Source organism: Amia ocellicauda, chromosome 1, assembly GCF_036373705.1.
Source record: "Amia ocellicauda isolate fAmiCal2 chromosome 1, fAmiCal2.hap1, whole genome shotgun sequence".
Classification (NCBI taxonomy): domain Eukaryota; kingdom Metazoa; phylum Chordata; class Actinopteri; order Amiiformes; family Amiidae; genus Amia; species Amia ocellicauda.
This window is the reverse complement of record NC_089850.1, coordinates 48,645,170-48,663,616: the sequence shown is the minus strand read 5'-3', so window position 1 is coordinate 48,663,616 and position 18,447 is coordinate 48,645,170. Positions and strand designations below refer to the sequence as shown.

General features: G+C 41.3%; 2 protein-coding genes across 3 annotated transcripts in view; one reads left to right on the top strand and one right to left on the bottom strand.

The window, feature by feature from the left end:
* Nucleotides 1–18,447, bottom strand: part of LOC136752177 (uncharacterized) — a 101,503-nt gene that overhangs the window by 13,096 nt on the left and 69,960 nt on the right. The window contains 2 exon segments of the mRNA XM_066707681.1: nt 997–1,386; nt 1,571–1,596. Of these exon segments, the coding sequence (XP_066563778.1) occupies nt 997–1,386; nt 1,571–1,596 (416 nt within the window).
* On the top strand, nt 1,475–12,396 carry bud13 (BUD13 homolog). 2 transcript variants are annotated; one of them, XM_066707680.1, is made up of 11 exons: nt 1,475–1,572; nt 4,841–4,940; nt 5,399–5,483; nt 7,973–8,030; nt 8,267–8,532; nt 8,798–9,093; nt 9,355–9,463; nt 9,797–9,935; nt 10,174–10,364; nt 11,024–11,105; nt 11,634–12,396. In XM_066707680.1, exons 2-11 carry the CDS (start codon nt 4,842–4,844, stop codon nt 11,725–11,727), a joined length of 1,419 nt encoding a protein of 472 aa, XP_066563777.1. In that variant the 5' UTR covers nt 1,475–1,572; nt 4,841; the 3' UTR covers nt 11,728–12,396. The 2 variants fall into 2 exon arrangements, with proteins under 2 accessions (XP_066563777.1, XP_066563776.1); XM_066707679.1 differs by lacking the exon at nt 1,475–1,572 and adding an exon at nt 4,169–4,369.

Sequence of the window (18,447 nt, the reverse complement as noted above, 5' to 3'; positions counted from 1 at the left end):
AAAAGGTTTTTACTACAAGCAGCTGCAAGGAAGAGGTTCAAGAACAGTCTTAGAGAAGTTACAAACTACAGGCACTTTTATGCAGACCAGACAGGAGAGAAAGATAACAGCCCCACATGTCTCTCCCGTGATGAATGGAAGTTCGGTTTCTGCCTGACAACTGCTCAGAAAGACCCATATACAGTCAAACCGGGGAGAATTAAGGCATTTGTAATGTTTAATATAAGAGGGGGGGTTGTACAATGTATCAAGCTCAAATTGCTGGTGAAAACTGGTTCTTATCAGACCCTGTTCTTCTAGGTATCAGGGTTGAACTATAGCACAGTACCGTAGCACAGTGAGACAGTGACCTTGTTCACACAGACACACAGGGAAAGAAATGCAGTTCTTCAGTTACTGAAATCTTGAAAAAGGTTTTTTAATGCTATGATAATTGTGTTTACTGCTCCAGCCCAATTGATCTAGAGTGAAGATTGTGTATCTTTATGAAAGGAATGCTAATATATGTTGTGTGGGCAGATTTTTTTTATTTATTTTTCGGGTGGTATCGAATTGGTATCGAGTATCGTGAAATATCGAGACAACCCTAAGTGTGGGATATGTAAAGGAAAAAACCCTCCATGAAACATTGGTATGGGTCATGATAAATACAATATTATGATACATTGAATTATATTCCAAGTATAATACTTGCAGTTTAACAATTAAACTAAAACTTTTCTGCTTTTCTGTAGTCTACTTACAATGATAAATATATCACTGTAAATATTATCACCCAATGGCTAAATATACAAAGCTTGTACATACACACAAAACACTGCTGCAAAATACATTTACCTATCTTAAAATTGTATTGTTTTGTTTTAAAAGAAAATACATAGTCTTCAATTACAGAATATATACATATTTCATGTAATTATATATATATATTTTTTTTAACAGAGGAATTAAACTGAAATGTTAATGGTCATAATAGGGATATTGCATTCTGCCCACAGCTGGTCTAAGAGTGATGATATCTATGACTGTGATCCTCCGAGGGTCCCAGACACAGTCCTCCTCCAGCCCACTGGACACCATCCCACAGTTAGGAGGGACCCAGGCCGTGTCATAGCCACGGTCATGCCAGGTCTTCTGCATCGGATGCCTTTGTCTATCAATCCTCTTCACCTTCCCTACATTGACCCTCAGCCTCAGCACTGCTCGCTGGTGCTCTGACACGTTAAGAGGATAGCGGCTGGCTTTCTGTAGGTCTCGACTCACATAAACCCCTGGGCCCAGCATGCCATCCCGAGACCGTCTGAAACCATTCTTCATGATTTCTTGTGCAATCGCCTTTGTGGTTCCGTGGTACATGACATAGGTCCTGTCATCCACAGGCTCACTCTGGCTCTGCAGGCAAGGCAAGGAGCAGGGAGGGAAGTCATCTTCTGACCACATGTTTCAGGCTCAGCACTTCAGTGGAGGCTGCAGGACAGAACCATGAGGAAAGAAAACAAACAGTGAGACCCTGCTCAGCAGAACACTTGTGATTAAAACATTCAAATACACTGCACCTAATGTAGGTAACAGGTGAGATTTGATCAATTTCTTCTGCTGATCATAGGAGTTGAATGAGGAGTTCCTGATTTACTAATGGTGTGTGAGCTACTAGACGAGCTGTGCCAATTACAGAGTAGACAAAGTTTCACTATTAGTGTAGTTAAAAGCGTTTCCTATCTGAATAGGCTAAGCTTCCTAGCTTCCATACATACTTTAATAGGTAGTTACATTTTTTCAAGGTCGTTTCAAATCAATTTAAAAATATCTCTCAATCTTTCAAAATTACTTTTCTTGAGTTTGAAAAACCTTTCATACTTTAACAACAGTAACCAGCTTTTATACAGGACCATCTCTGAATATAATATTATTTGTTTTATCCCAACTATTTATATGTATTAGTAAATATTTTTAAACAACTTGCAATAATATATTAAACTAAAATCTGCAATGCACACATACACACACATGTATATAAAACAACAATACATGTGTGTATATGAAGGTATATTTAAAGCATATGCAACCTACCAGTTTTAGTTGAGGCAGCTGTGTGGTTTCAGTGAGTGAGTGTGTGCGCTTATTTTTCTAGTTGCTGAATGTCATTTGCATAAGTTGCATAAGTTTCATTTTCCGTAAAAGGCGGGCGTGTCTGATCTATAACATTTTACATCTGTTTGGAGATTCTTCATTTGTATGGTTATGATGAGTTTATTTATAGTTAATAATTACTTACTTAAGAAGCAACCTGTGTAAAGGTTGAAATTACTTTATTTTCAGTCCAAGGCAGTTAACCTCACCAGCTGGATTAAACGTAACAAAAACACTGTTTGCTCCTAATGGTTTGACCTGATCTGGCTGCAAAAGGTGATTTACAGATGTTGCAGTTATCAACACGCAATGTGTTACATATAGAAAAAAAACATTGGTCAACTGTTGTCTTAAGAAACCGCTTTAGTTTAGATCATGCAGTCCTGGAGTTCATTCAGCGCCGGGTGAAGTATAGAAGCTGTGTCAAGGATAAGAAACTTTAGAATGCATGTACAACACTGTATTGGAACTATAGCTCCTTTCATTGTTCATAAATTGCCCAGACAAAGCTGGTTTAGAACATTTCACAACTCTAGAGGACAGTGTAGGATAAGCAAAATAAAATGAAAATTGAGCTGTATGAATCACTGTAAAGAGATATAGCACATTCAAAATATTGATACATTGAATTATACTCAGATCATAACAACAATAATGACACAATAGTGATTGTTTTTCAGTATTAAGGCAGAGAGTCATGGGAGTGAACTCAGATTCATATGGGCATAATCTAAACTGCAGCTATGATATATTGAGTTATAAACGTAAACATGGCATAAAAATAAATAATAAAACATAACCTATATTTAAAATCCAAAAACAGAAATATTTACAATTTAAGACTGGTTTCATCAGCTCTTTAAATGCTAAACTTGCATTTCATGAGGAATTGGACTTGCTTCTGAGTACTAAGATTAAATCCAGGTGAGCAAACTCCTCCTTTTATTGTAACAACTGAGTGTTGGCAGAGAAATGAAACTGAAGATGCTTTCTTTTATCTGCCAAAGGAATTTCCTGTTTGTACAAGAGGAATCATTCTGCTGAAAAAATAAAATAAAATAATATATTTGCTTTGACTGTGCAGAGCAATGGGAGGCTGGGGGTTTCCAGATAGCACAACCTTCCTGGTACATGGGAGTTGTTGAGGTGTCCTGACCAGTGGGCAGGCTAGAGGAATGGCTGCAGAGAGAGGGGCATAATATTTTGCTATATTATTTTTTAAAGGCTGACATTGTGATGCACTCATAAAAACAGTGGTTACTCTTTATTAACCCGTAGTTCAACATCATCCACGTGTCTGACCAAGACCAAGCCTGTCGAGACCATGACCAAGATCAATATATTTGTATGTGTAACTGGTGGAACTGTGCAGTCTGTAATTAATGTTGCATTGGTTAAACCTGGTGGATGAATGGGGGATTGGTTGTATTACAATTTCTCTGGAACAGAGCAATCATTTTGTAAATGTTACAGAAAATATTGTGTTGCGTGGAAGGGCTCTAGTTAAAGGGAAGCCTATGGCTACTGAAAGCATTATAAAAATAAATTGAGTTTGGGCTTTTATCAACAGACCAAATGTAGAGTTTCATTTTCTGTAAAATGAGAGCATCTATAATTAAAAACTTAGAATACTTCACATTATAATTTTTTTTTTAACTCCAGTTAATGGAAAAACTGAGCTCACCATCAGTCAGAGATTGGCTTTACTAGAGAAATGAAAAAACGGAAGGCAGCTAAAAAACATTTTCGTTTCTAAACACACCTACACAAACATGCAACAGCCACACACACGTAATTAGATGTAAAGCTTTGTGAATAATATTGTCTGAAAAGTCTCCGTGTTCCCATGTATCTGTATTCTTTTTGTAGAACATAACGTACAATAAATGTGCAATGAGGACGTAACAGTATTCATTGCTACTAAATAAAATAACAATAACAATACAATTATAATCATTATTGGCAGTGCTGGAGCTGTTAATTTCAAGTGGGGTATGTGTGCCTCGTCAGCCGTTATTTTCCGGTTCGACTTTTTCTCGCTCTGTCTTAGCCCACTGGCTTTCCGTCGCTTGGCCAGTTGTTTTCAGGGAACAGTAATGGCAGCCTCCAGCAACTTGGGCGCAGCGGGCACTCTGTCGAAAGCCGAGTATCTCAAGCGGTATTTGTCCGGAGACGGAGATGCAAACAAAACCAAGGACAAAAAGATCAAGAAGAAAAAAGCGAAGCCTCTCGGAAAGGGGTATGTAGACTGAAAACACACGTGTAGCAGGCGAGAAACGTAAAACGTAGGGCCAAGCGATTAACCAAGCCCGACTCGAGTAGCCACTGCAGTTGTTTAAAAGGGTGAGCATGCTTGGATAAATGAAGCAAACTAGCAGCGACTGGCAGTGTAATTTCAGAGCTACACACTCCCAGTCGATTTAAACACAGCGTTTTATTCGAGTTCGCTTTGAGCTTGTTTTGATGCTGGTTGCTGTGTATTGCATTCAGGTCCAGGTTTGATGTCATTCACTGGGTTGATGTGGTGGTGGTGGTGGTCGTGGTGTTTATTTATTTATTTATTTATTTATTTATTTATTCATTCATTCATTCATCCAGGGAAGGTCCTTTTTTGAGCCCCAAGCGTGACAATTACATATAAACAGTGTGTGTGTGTGTTTATGTCCAGTAAGTAAGAGTGGTGGCTGTTAAAATAAAGATTTCCTTGCAGGATGAGGATAGTGGACGACGATGTGGATTGGAAGCAGCTGATCCAGACAGAGGAGAAGGAGAACCATGAGGAGGAGGAGGAGGAAGAGGAGGCGCCAGTGGTGAGACTTGTCCCCTGCTTTCCACTCCTGTGTTAGAAGTGTGTCACTGCTCTCCAAGAGGCTTGTGAGCATCTCTTGGCCTGAAATGGTAGCGAGTATTAATGTGAAACCTGTGAACCATTGCATGATGCGATTGTCCCCTAGGTTATAAATAAGTGCACCACTCTGGTCGTCGAAAAAGCCTCAGTCCAGGAATGCCTATGAAACGACCATAGTAATCACATATCTTGATGAGTATCTACACATGTTAAATCCTCTCTCTTCCTCTGTATATATAGTACATTTGAGTATTATCTTGGAGAATCCTTGGGCTCTTTTGTGAATAGATTTGGAGGGCCTTTCTGCCTATGAACTCAGATTGGAGGAGCGCTGTGGTAGAGGGTAGATCCAGCGGAGGCAGCAGGTAGCCTGCATAGCTAACTCTGTTCACCTGGGTGCGTCTCTCTGTCCCCGCACAGGTGGCGGAGGTGATCGACGAGCGGCCGGAGGAGGTGAGGAGTTTGGAGCAGTTCAGGACCAGCAACAAGTGGAGGCTGATGGGAGGTGAGGGTGAGGCGTGGGTGATGCATACATGTGTGTGTTCGCTCCCGCCTGTATGACACAGGGTGATTAGGGGGTTGTTGTTCATGCTGGATCTGGTAGAGCCTTACCCTGCGTTCACGTCATGTGGGAAGGATGGTAAATACGAGCTCCCGACAACGTCCGCATCAGCTTCCATGTCATAAATACTACTTGTGTACTCGGAGGTTTGAGATAAACCCTGATTCATCCCACATGAAGAATTCTTATGTCACGAATGGGGAAACATAAGCAAACAACACGAAACATGGCATCCAATTCATTTGTAAAGTATAATAAAACACAAATCATTGATTAATTCAATAATGTTTGCCTCCTTAAGTACAACGAATGTGCATATAGAGTGAGGGGAAAAAAGTATTCGATCCCCTGCTGATTTTGTACGTTTGCCCACTGACAAAGAAATGATCAGTCTATAATTTTAATGGTAGGTGTATTTTAACAGTGAGAGACAGAATAACAACAAATAAATCCAGAAAAACGCATTTCAAAAAAGTTATGAATTGATTTGCATGTTAATGAGTGAAATAAGTATTTGACCCCTTCGACTTAGTACTTGGTGGCAAAACCCTTGTTGGCAATCACAGAGGTCAGACGTTTCTTGTAGTTGGCCACCAGGTTTGCACACATCTCAGGAGGGATTTTGTCCCACTCCTCTTTGCAGATCCTCTCCAAGTCATTAAGGTTTCGAGGTTGACGTTTGGCAACTCGAACCTTCAGCTCCCTCCACAGATTTTCTATGGGATTAAGGTCTGGAGACTGGCTAGGCCACTCCAGGACCTTAATGTGCTTCTTCTTGAGCCACTCCTTTGTTGCCTTGGCTGTGTGTTTTGGGTCATTGTCATGCTGCAATACCCATCCACGACCCATTTTCAATGCCCTGGCTGAGGGAAGGAGGTTCTCACCCAAGATTTGACGGTACATGGCCCCGTCCATCGTCCCTTTGATGCGGTGCAGTTGTCCTGTCCCCTTAACAGAAAAACACCCCCAAAGCATAATGTTTCCACCTCCATGTTTGACGGTGGGGATGGTGTTCTTGGGGTCATTCCTCCTCCTCCAAACACGGCGAGTTGAGTTGATGCCAAAGAGCTCGATTTTGGTCTCATCTGACCACAACACTTTCACCCAGTTCTCCTCTGAATCATTCAGATGTTCATTGGCAAACTTCAGACGGGCCTGTACATGTGCTTTCTTGAGCAGGGGGACCTTGCGGGCGCTGCAGGATTTCAGTCCTTCACAGCGTAGTGTGTTACCAATTGTTTTCTTGGTGACTATGGTCCCAGCTGCCTTGAGATCATTAACAAGATCCTCCCGTGTAGTTCTGGGCTGATTCCTCACTGTTCTCATGATCATTGAAACTCCACGAGGTGAGATCTTGCATGGAGCCCCAGACCGAGGGAGACTGACAGTTATTTTGTGTTTCTTCCATTTGCGAATAGTCGCACCAACTGTTGTCACCTTCTCACCAAGCTGCTTGGCGATGGTCTTGTAGCCCATTCCAGCCTTGTGTAGGTCTACAATCTTGTCCCTGACATCCTTGGACAGCTCTTTGGTCTTGGCCATGGTGGAGAGTTTGGATTCTGATTGATTGATTGCTTCTGTGGACAGGTGTCTTTTATACAGGTAACGAGCTGAGATTAGGAGCACTCCCTTTAAGAGAGTGCTCCTAATCTCAGCTCGTTACCTGTTTAAAAGACACCTGGGAGCCAGAAATCTTGCTGATTGATAGGGGATCAAATACTTATTACCCTCATTAACATGCAAATCAATTTATAACTTTTTTGAAATGTTTTTTTCTGGATTTTGTTGTTGTTATTCTGTCTCTCACTGTTGAAATACACCTACCATTAAAATTATAGACTGATCATTTCTTTGTCAGTGGGCAAACGTACAAAATCAGCAGGGGATCAAATACTTTTTTCCCCTCACTAATGTTTTTCAACTGTTTTTTTCACTTGTTCTAATGACACTATGGCCGCCAAAATAACACTAACTTTATGACATTAAAACCACAGATTTTGGTAAGTTCTTGATACTTTCTGTATTTCAGTGTATCTGAATGTTGTATGTATGTTTGTAACTGAAAAATCTGAAGATAATTATTACGAGCACAAAAGTGTATGCAGAAAACCTCCATCTTGGCGTCTGAACGGGTTGATTCGAGGTCATTGCGTGAACACTGTCAGGTTGTTTCTACCGTAATTTCCACATGATGTGAATGCAGGGTTAGAACTGCCCGTGACTGGGACTCGGTCATAGTGGGTTTGTCGCTCTGTGGGCGGGACTGTGTGGATCAGGTGCTCGGAGGTTCCAGCCCCCGCAGTGTTATCTTTTTTTGTTAAATATGTGGCCTAGGCTCATCGTCAGGATTATTTGAAAACTGTGTTTGATATTTATCCATTTAATTAAGTTTTCATTAATGTATTAATCAATTTGATTATTTGGTTCTCTAGGTAAGAACGAAGACTCTCAAGACTCGGATCATTTGCAGGTCTCTCACTCATCGGCAAGGTACATACCAGAACTCCTTTTTAATTCACCCTTCATTTGTTTAAACTAGTTGCTTTTGATATTTATGTAAGTGCACACTACACCTAAAACATTGCCAATAATAATTTATGGAATGTTAAATATTTAGAGGTCTTATTACAAAGAAGATAAAACTGAGCAATAAAAAATAGAGAGATTAATATTTTATTGTTGCTGTATAATATGTCTACATCTTTAACAGTCACTGTGTTTTCCAGCTCAGGAACTGAATCTCTGAGGAAGACTGAAGGAAGGTCCTCGAGAGTCCGGCACGATTCTCCCGATCTCTCCTCTGCGAAACAAGAACGCCATGACTCCCCTGATCTCTCGCCTCAGAGGAAGAGCCGCCATGACTCCCCTGATCTCTCGCCTCGGAGGCAGAGGGAAGACGGCAGGATAGTGCATCACGACTCGTCATCGCCCTCACCCCCATGCAGGACTCGTGGTGGCAGCTCTCCCTCTGCTCAGAAAACACGAGGCAAAGGTGCAGAGACCCTGTCTGGTATTACTGCTCTGAAACCAATGAACGTTCGGATTGAGATTTGATAAACTGACTGTGAAAATATTAATAAGTCGCCCGCTCCTCTGGGCTAAAAACAGACAACCACAGTAATGCAAACAAAAATAATACATATAACTATTCCCACAGCTCGTAAATGCCTGTTAATGTTTCTGAGTGGTATTTTTTCTTTTTTTTTTAATTTATTTATTTATTTAAATTTGATATATTTTCCTCTCTATCCCCTCAGATTCATTGCCCAGAAGGAAAGGGAAAGCTGCTTCAGCTTCTCAGCAGCGCAGCGGACCTGACTCCCACCTGTCCCCACCCCGGCGACGCCAGCAGGCTGGCTCCGACTCCGACCTCTCCCCACCGAGACGGAAAGCCCGGCGCTCTCCGGACTCCGACCAGTCCCCCCGGCGACGCCCTAAGGCTGGCTCTGACTCTGACCTTTCCCCCACCCGGCGACGCCCCCAGGCTGGCTCTGACTCTGACCTGTCCCCCCCCCGGAAGGCCAGGCGCCCATCTTCTCCCAGTGCACAGGGGGTGAGCATGTCACGAGAGTGTGCGGAGTGTGCAGGTCACCTCCCCACCGCAGGGCTGCACAGACGTCGTCCTAAGAAGTGTGATTAAACAGATTAATAATTAATACATAAGTAGATAAATAGATGACATGCTGAGAGAAACTCCTTTGATTTGTTTTCTTTGAACCTCGATGTAACCTTACCAGACACCTGCATGGCTTGGTTTCCACTATGCCCTGAGGGAGATGCTGCTTTCATGGCATTGTGTCTCTGTGTGTCCCAGGCTGTGAGGATGCTGTCAGGGGCGGCGGCAGGACTGGTGTCTGTGGAGCTACTGAGGAAGGAGCGTGAGGAGAGCCGCCGGCACGAGAGGGACAGCCAACACCTGGAGGGTGAGTGAGCAGTATTGATAAGGATAAGTTTGGGGAGGAGACAATGGCATATTAAATGGCAGCAAAATTGTTATGTCTATAATTTATAAATCTCTACATGCATATAATGACATGATTGTTCTGTTTAATCATAAGGGTGAAATTGAAACCTTCAAAAACATTTAAATAGTTTTTGTCTGACGGAGAAGACGTCTAAGCCTCTTTCCGGCTCTGATTGTTATAAGAAGAACAGGAAGTTCAGATGACTTGTGCCATATTTTGAGCAACCGATTCAAGTTTTATGGAGGTGTTTAACCTGAGATGCTCTGCCCTCCCGTTCCCGGTTTCCTGCAGAGGCGTCAAGGAACGCAGATACGATTTTCCGAGACAAATCCGGGAAAAGGCGGGACATCGACCAGGAACGGGAAGAGCAGCGCAGGAAAGCTGGGGAGAAGGCAGAGAAAGACGAGAAATACGCACAGTGGGGGAAAGGGTAAGAGTGTGCCACAGTGTGTGGGAAGTGTGTCCTGATGCACTGTAAAAACCCAGGCAGGAAGTAGGACACGTGGCCATTTATGATCAGAAAAAAGGGGTCTAATTCCTCATTGTCTTTTTCAGTTGATAATGTTGGCAATATAAAAAATATGCTGTAATTGTTCATATTCTAGATTTTCCACATTCAAATTCTGTAATTCTCATTGCTGTCGTGTGTGTCGTTTGCACGCATGCAGGCTGGTCCAAGGTGAGATGCAGCAGCGCAATGTGGAGGCGGCGCTGCGGGAGGCCCAGAAGCCCCTGGCACGACACATCGATGATGTTGACCTGGACCAGATGCTGCGGGAGCAGGAGAGGGAGGGCGACCCTATGGCCGGCCTGCTGCGCCGCAAGAAGGAGAAGGACTCACAGCGCCAGGGGGTGCCAGGTGGGGGCTTTATATATGATGCATACAGGCGCTCCTCGGGTTATGGATTACTCAAAAGAAGGAAATCCGACTTTATGTTAAAGGGTCCCAGTAAATTAAACAAAATTGTTTTTTTTTTTTTTTTTTAATAAATTAGTGAATATTTGACATAGTATATGATCGGAAACTTCTATCATAAAACTCAGAAACATTGCGTACCCAAACACTAGCCCATACTGTACCTATGAACAAGGTTTATAGGAGTGCTTTCCAACTCATGTCAATTTCGACTTCCAGACAGGCTTCTAGAACAGAACCCTTAAGTAAGTCGGGGAACGTGTATGTGTGTACATATATAATATACCTAAACTAAACCCTTGGTGTTATGTTACTGTTTTAAAATATTACTAGCTTACCGTTTTGTTTCCTGTTTGGAGGAATATGTAAACCATTATTTAAGATAAATGTAAAAAGGACAGTTTAGGACCTACTAGCACATAGTAGTGTTCTAGTAGGGATGGTATGGATGTATTATTTGCAATCTTCTGAACACCTGCAGTGGGAATTGGTTCTGATGGCGTTAGGGCTGCACCTTCAGCAGTGGCAGCTGTGGGAGCAGGGGGATTTAGAGTCAGGTTCACCTGCTCATCACGGCTTCCTCCTGCATTGTTGTTTTCCAGAGAAGCCGCGGTACAAGGGCCCGGCACCGCCCCCCAACCGCTTCAACATAGCCCCTGGGTACCGCTGGGACGGGGTGGACAGGTAACCATGCATCCTGCTTCTCCTCCTTCTGTTATTCATTACTGACTCAATCTTCTCAAAGTCTTTTATAATTACTATAAATGATCAAAATGTCAAGTGCTCCAGGCTGGATTCGTCAGAGAAAACGTTAATGTATAAATTAACTGCTGACTCTCTAGAGTTGAACTCCCTTTGTCATCTGTAAAGGTTATTTAGTGGGTTAATTAACCTTTGAAGTCTGTAAACTGAAGAATGCACACAATGGCCCATACTTATAAAACTTTAACCTCGGGTAATACATTCCACTTTATTTATTATAATTTCTAAAAACAAACACCACTTGGTTGTAATTAGTCACATCATTCAGGTAAACCTTTTTCCCAAAGCACAGTTAATGCTTTTCATAATGTAAATGTATACGTATCATCGTCATCAGTTTTTGTCTGGCCCTTGCTGGATGAGGGTTTCCCCAAGACTTGTTTGAATTTGCAGAATCTAAAATGATCTGTGTAAATAGGAGGCACATCACTGTGTGTTTCTGTGCGGCAGGTCGAACGGGTTTGAGAGGCAGCGCTACAGCAGGTTGGCGGACAAGAAGGCTGTGCAGGAGATGGCCTACAAGTGGAGTGTGGAGGACATGTGAGGAGCCGGCCTTGCTGAGGCCACCCCTACCATGCAGGCTGCATTCCTGCCGCTCTCTCCACAGGATGCGGCCGGCTGCTCCCGCTGCTCCGGGGCTCGAAGGCAGTGCGGTCTGTGCTGGGTCACGGGTCATTGAGGGGACATACGCACAGACACATGCGCACTTCAGAGTCTGGCCACTACTGCTGTCTGTGCCTGGCACAGTGAGGCACGCTGCAATCATCGGGACTTCCCCAAGAAGGAACGGTTTGGGAGTTGCTTTTTTTTTTTTTTTTGGTGTTCGTTTCAGTTTCGACAGACCTCTTGAGACAGTGGCGACTTTACACAGATCCCTTCAGTACAAATGGCATTTTTTTGGTGGTCATTTTCAACAATTAAACCTGTAGTTTTTGTATAGTATTTTTTTTTTTTTTCCCTCTTCCTTTCAAAGTGTTTGGCTGTTTTGAAATCAAATGTGGAGTTGCCTTTTTGTAAGCTTCCATGATGAAAACTATACCGCAGCAGGGACTTCCAATCAAGCGTCCCATGAGTCATCTAATACGCTGCCTGAGCTGACCACAGTCAGAGCTGGAAAGACTTAAGATTCGGATGCAGATCTTTGTACAGAACAACTGGATTCCTTTTTGATTAATTGTGCTAATTTGTGAATAAACAGTCAAATAAGAACTCACCCTTTATATTGAAATGACTTTTAGTCTGTTTGTACAGCTGTTTCTATGCTGAGCTCTTTTGAGCCCTTGGTTTCCCACTATGGCGACTACATTTGATATCTGTGGACCTGTTGGATTTAATGACCATTTTCTATTTGTGGTACAAGTACATGATGTGCCTGTGGCAGTGTAAGCCCCAGCAAAATCATATTGACAGAACTCACTGTGAATGAAAACGATGCCGAGTTTGCTGTTGAAGTCGGATGCCTGCGTCGATCCTGTGGTTAATGTTAATGTTCTCCAGCAGTTTGTTGTCAATTCTGTTTTAATCAAAGCTTATGAAACTGTATGAAATCATATAAACAATATTGAAATGAAATCCAAAATAAAAGATTGATTGCAATTGTACCAAAACACAAAACACATTGCAAACTGTATACATACTTAAATTTGAAGAGTTCCATACAGAGGAAAATACATAGTTCAATGACAAATTTCTGTGTCGCAATCTTTTTTTAGATTCAGGATGGCGTTTTTTCAGTTTTAAAGGGGGAAATAAATTTAATCTTAAGAAGCAGGCTATTGATCTTTCACACCCAACGTGGTTTTACATAACTCTATAATTGGCAGGCCAATACATATGTTTCAATACCTGCTCTCTTTCTGATATAAAATATTAAAGTTAAGCTTGGCACTGTAAGGGAATTAGTTATGTATATTATTATTTGTATTATCATTACACTTGATGTCCAAATTGATTAACAGATTGAAAAATCTGAATGTCATCAGCAAACCAGAAGCTGCCACACAGCCAGAAACACACTCATGGACATACAATGATCACTGACAAACGGCACGCAGGCGCTGCAGTGGTAATTCAAGCATATTAGTTTACATGCAGGTAACAAAAATGTCCACTATAATTACACTATGGGAGGTACAAATCTAGATGAAGTAACACATGAGAAAGACCTAGGAGTCTATGTGGACTCCTCACTTTCTCCATCCAAACAATGGGGGGAAGCAATAAAAAAGGCAAACACAATGTTAGGGTATATTGTCAAAAGTGTAGAATTTAAAACAAGGGCAGTAATGTTCAGACTGTACAATGCACTAGTTAGAGCTCATCTGGATACTGTGTGCAGTTCTGGGCTCCACACTTCAAGAAAGATATCGCTGCTCTAGAGGCAGTTCAGAGGAGAGCAACCAGACTTATTCCAGGTCTGAAGGGAAAGTCCTACTGAGAGACTGAGGGAACTGAACCTTTTCACCCTGGAACAGAGGAGACTACGTGGGGACTTGATTTCAAGTCTTCAAAATCATGAAAGGCATCGACCACCTCAAACCAGAGGAGCTTTTCCAGATCAGCAGGGACACACGCACCCGGGGACACAAATGGATATTGGGCTTCAAGGCATTCAAAACAGAAAACAGGAGACACTTCTTCACACAGAGAGTCGTCACAATCTGGAACAAACTCCCCAGTGATGTGGTAGAAGCTGAAAGTTTGGGAACATTTAAAAATAGACTGGATAGGATCCTTGGATGACTTAGATATTAATGGACACCAAACAAGCACGATGGGTCAAATGGCCTCCTCTCATTTGTAAACTTTCTTATGTTCTTAAACTATATGAAGAAATAAGAAGGCAGTGACACTTAAGTTCACTATGACAGGTAAGTGTAGTGTAAGCAGTAATAAATAGTACACTAGCAAAAAGTAAAGCATATGTGAGCCCATAAGATCCATCCACACAGTGGTAGTCAATTGTTTTGTGTCAGGGTCCAAATTTCTTGGTCAAGGTCCAGACATCAGAGTGGGGGAATCACACCTTCAAATCACCCTTTCCAACACACACAATTCTGTGAATTAGTAATATACCTTTTTGCTTATATTTATTACATTAGTCTGACAAAGTACAAAAATAAAACGTTTCAATAAATGTAAATATTAGTATTAAAACGGATTCAGACCACTTTTCATTTTAATTTGTTCAAGAGTATTGTAGGCATATAGATAAACAATAGAAACTTTCAAGCATTTTGTGTCTTATTAGATTTAAGTCTTTACCATTTCCCTTTGCCCCACTGTGCACTGCACAAAATAAATGTTGAAAGATGAGGGCAAAGAGGATTAAGGAATTCAGGGCAGGGGGTCTGGGGGTCCTGGAGACCTGAAATGCGCGAAATATGTCCACATGACAAACGATCTGAAGTTTAGCTGTTTATTTACAGAAATGCAGAGATAACTGTGCTTTGACAGTACAAAGTGCCGCTGTTGCCCCAGTTCAGACCCTGTACAGAGACGAGGAACCGGGAATCTGCGAGCAATCAACTCACATGAACATGAGCTCTATATAGGACATCCCATATTGATACCTAACATCCTATCGGCTAATAACCAGGAAGGGCTGCTGCTAGGTTCCACACAATAACAATCACTGAGTGCAACAAACACCCGCAACAATAAATAAAAATCAAACAAACAAAACAAATCATGATAAATGACTACCCCTGCATCCACACATGAACGATACTTAAACTAACTAACACAATTTAATCTTTTTTTTTTATCTCCATAGAAAATGTTTGAAAACTATTGCAAGTTTTCAAACCAACAGGGAGAGCATTGATTCCACTTCTTGGTTGCTTTGAATGCAAAAGCCGTTTGTGCAAAGGCAGTGAACCATCTGTGGATGCAACAATCCCCCCGAGTAGAGGTTCTTGTCACCCTGTTATTTTGTTCTGAACAGAGGTTTACAAAGACCTTAAGAGGAGTCAGGCTAATTTGTGAGTTATCTTGTAAACTAAGCAAATATCTGAAAACAGAATGAAGTTGTTGAAACGGAGCAGCTTGAACTTGGTGAGTATGTTATAGTAATGCTCTGTTTTTTTGTCTAAGATATTAAGACTTTGCTTGCAGAGGGATTTCAATGGTTTCTGTGATGTCTCCCATGCTTGGGACCAGCTGGTAATACAGTAGGAGAAATGTGAAAAGACCATAGCATGCAGAGGCATCTTTGCGACCTCAATGTACAGAGTTTCTAATAAAATGGAAGTTGGCTAAATTGTATTTAATTGAGTTGGTCATTTTTTGTATGTGATTTTTTAAATTAAGATTAGAATGAAGAACCATGCAAAGATATTTGACATCTTTGACCGCTTTAAGCTTTTGGGCGTCAGCGGAGAGCCTATACGGCACACTCATACAGTTTAATCAAAATTGATTAAATTCATTATTTTCCTCAAAACTCTACAAACAATACCCCATAATGACAATGTGAAAGAAGTTTGTTTGAAATCTTTGCAAATGTATTAAAAATAAAAAACAAAAAAGCACATGTACATAAGTATTCACAGCCTTTGCCATGACACTCAAAATTGAGCTCAGGTGCATCCTGTTTCCACTGATCATCCTTGAGATGTGAATACTTATGTACATGTGTCTCATTGATGATATTGAGAAATAGTGTTGTGTAGTATGCTGTGGTAGCCTATAATCCCAGTATATGTGTGGTATGGTGTACTGTGGTAAATTAAATGTAGTGTAATAAAAACAGTAGTATTTTGTAGTGTAATGTGGTAGCCTATAATAACAGTAACATGTGATGTACTTGGATTTCTGTGCCCCAGATTAAGATGGCTTGGTAACCACAACCTATGTTGACATCCATCTGCAACAATATGGGTCCTCAGTGTGTTTAGGTGGAGGAAGATAATCTCGTCCAATGACTGCCGACCAACACCTATACAGTCATCCAAAAGTTTCATCGTAATTAATTCAGGGATCGGCGACGTGAATCGATGCAGAAGCATCCATATTAGAAGACATAGTGAAAATTCACAAGAAAACAGTTACATTATCCTTAAAAAAATGTTATTAGAGAGCAGAGCAATACCTTCGACACAAACTCTGACCGCAGAGAGAAGATCTGGGCTTGGGCCCCACTCAGGCGCCTGTGCAGTGCAATGTTGCCGACACAAGTTTCGGGGGATGACTGAGATAACACCCCAAAAAAAGACAGGTCAAAGATATCTAACTGGTCTGCTTTCTTTGTCAGACTGTTATCCATGAAGACATAGCCTAAGTGATTTTAAATATTAATATTGTTGTTTTCTCTATTATTTTGTGTAACATGAACTGCTGTTAAACTTAGGAAAGATGTATATATTTATTTGTTTTATGGTTTTGAGATACAAAAATACTGGACACGCCAGCACACACAAGAAAAGGCTACACCTACAGGCACAGATATGGATCTTAAACTTCTATAGATGGACATGGAAGACGCAATCTTGGTAAATACTTAGCTATAAACTTAGCTGTCCTTTACTCCCTATCGGAACGTGATTTTCTTTTTCTTTTTTCTTAATTTGGCTATAATATATTCTATTTACATTATCTATACATCTATACACATTATCACTTTTGACTGCTTCAATGCTCATACCAGAGGACACACAGTGGCGAGCACGCAGGAAAAACAACGGCGTTTCGGTGTCTTATGTTGTTTGCTCAAAATACCCTCGGTGAAGCGCTGTGATGAGGGGCGCTACAATTGTAACCGTGTAGCATTTAACTATATTAACTATAATTATTGTGGAATGCTGAAATGCGTACATCACACAGCAGGTTTCCCAACTCAACTGTCATATCTGTCTTTGAATGCAATAACCAGCAGGGTTGCTTTGCTACTTTTTAGGAATCAAATAACTTCCTGTATAAAGACTATAAAGGTGAAGATCTTATGGTATCAGTCCTATTTCTATCAGATTTCAGAAATGTGGTTATTAATTCTGAAGCAATTTCATAGTTGGCTTCCTTCCTTTCTCCCCAGCATGCTGCGGCTCTTTACATCTTCAGCTGAGATCATTACGTGAAATTGGCAGCAGTTTTGCAACACTAAATCTTCTTGCAGATTTCATTGAGTGTTGCTGATTTACAGTGTATTCACAGAATTCACAGATTCACGGAATACACATCTGAGAATGATGTATGTATTTATTTTTCAACACAGACCACATTCTGCAGACACTGGAGTGTTGAGCTCCGGTAGGTTTTTCCACTTTTGCTTTGTCATTTTTGAAGAAGTGAGGAGTCAAGAGTTGGGTCTAAAGAAACTCTTGTAGAGATGTGTTTGAGGAGGCACTTAGAGTTACAGTGTCTGGAACAAACCACTCAGTCATGTAATTGAACCTGACCATGTAGGATCCTTCATGGATACCCGTATGAGAAGCTGGGAACTATCAGCTATCAAGCAAACTGCAAAGAGCCATACCTCCTCCCATGTGCAGCACCCAGGATATTCGGTAAAATTGCAATTTTGGGTTTGCTCTACAACAAGTTATTAAGTTTAATTAAAATGTATTAATTATTAAATGCTTTAAAAGAAAGAAAAATAAAGTAAAGTTATGGTACTGGATATTTCCACTATTGTTCAGCTTGTGCTCTGCCTCCGGTCACACTCCTGAAGTGTAAGTGTTGTCTTTGGGCACTGGGTGGCAGCATTTAATTTGAGCTGAATAATTGCTGTAGTGGAGGCCTCGTGTGAGATGCTCAGTGTGGCTCAGTGAAATATGAAGAACATTTTTAATGGTCCCTGATGGATTAGGAGAGTGGAGAGAATCTATTTCACATTTTCATAAAGAGCCTTTGTGTCTCATAAAGGGAAGATCAGCTATAACTGAGCTCTGGTTAAAGTCCACTTTAATGACTGTTTTCTCAAGCACACACCTCACAGGGAGTTCTGTAAAAGAAAAAAAAAAAAACCAATAGTTAACAAGTGTTCTGAATTGTTTTGTGTTTTTGGATTAATTCAGTGATGATTGGTTATTAAAATTATAAAAGTGATCTTCGACTCAACCTTACGGGAATGCTTATGGGTGGGGGGTGAAGCTGTGTGTAGGGGATGCATGCCAGTCGGCTCATTCTACTCTCAGAAATTCAATGGTGGGGCTCTGTTGTGGGATGGAGTGCAGCACAGACATGGACAGGACAGCGTTGATGAAGATGGATGAAGCCCTGGCCTGGGAGGGGGGGAACTCCTCAGAGTCCAGCCATCAGTAGTCCT

Excerpts from the sequence above, each read along its gene's own strand:
- bud13 (XM_066707679.1), top strand. The coding sequence starts at position 4,227 with ATGGCAGCCTCCAGCAACTTGGGCGCAGCGGGCACTCTGTCGAAAGCC. Across the intron at positions 8,533-8,797 it reads TCAGAAAACACGAGGCAAAG|ATTCATTGCCCAGAAGGAAA; the intron begins GTGCAGAGACCC and ends CTATCCCCTCAG. Across the intron at positions 9,936-10,173 it reads TACGCACAGTGGGGGAAAGG|GCTGGTCCAAGGTGAGATGC; the intron begins GTAAGAGTGTGC and ends GCACGCATGCAG.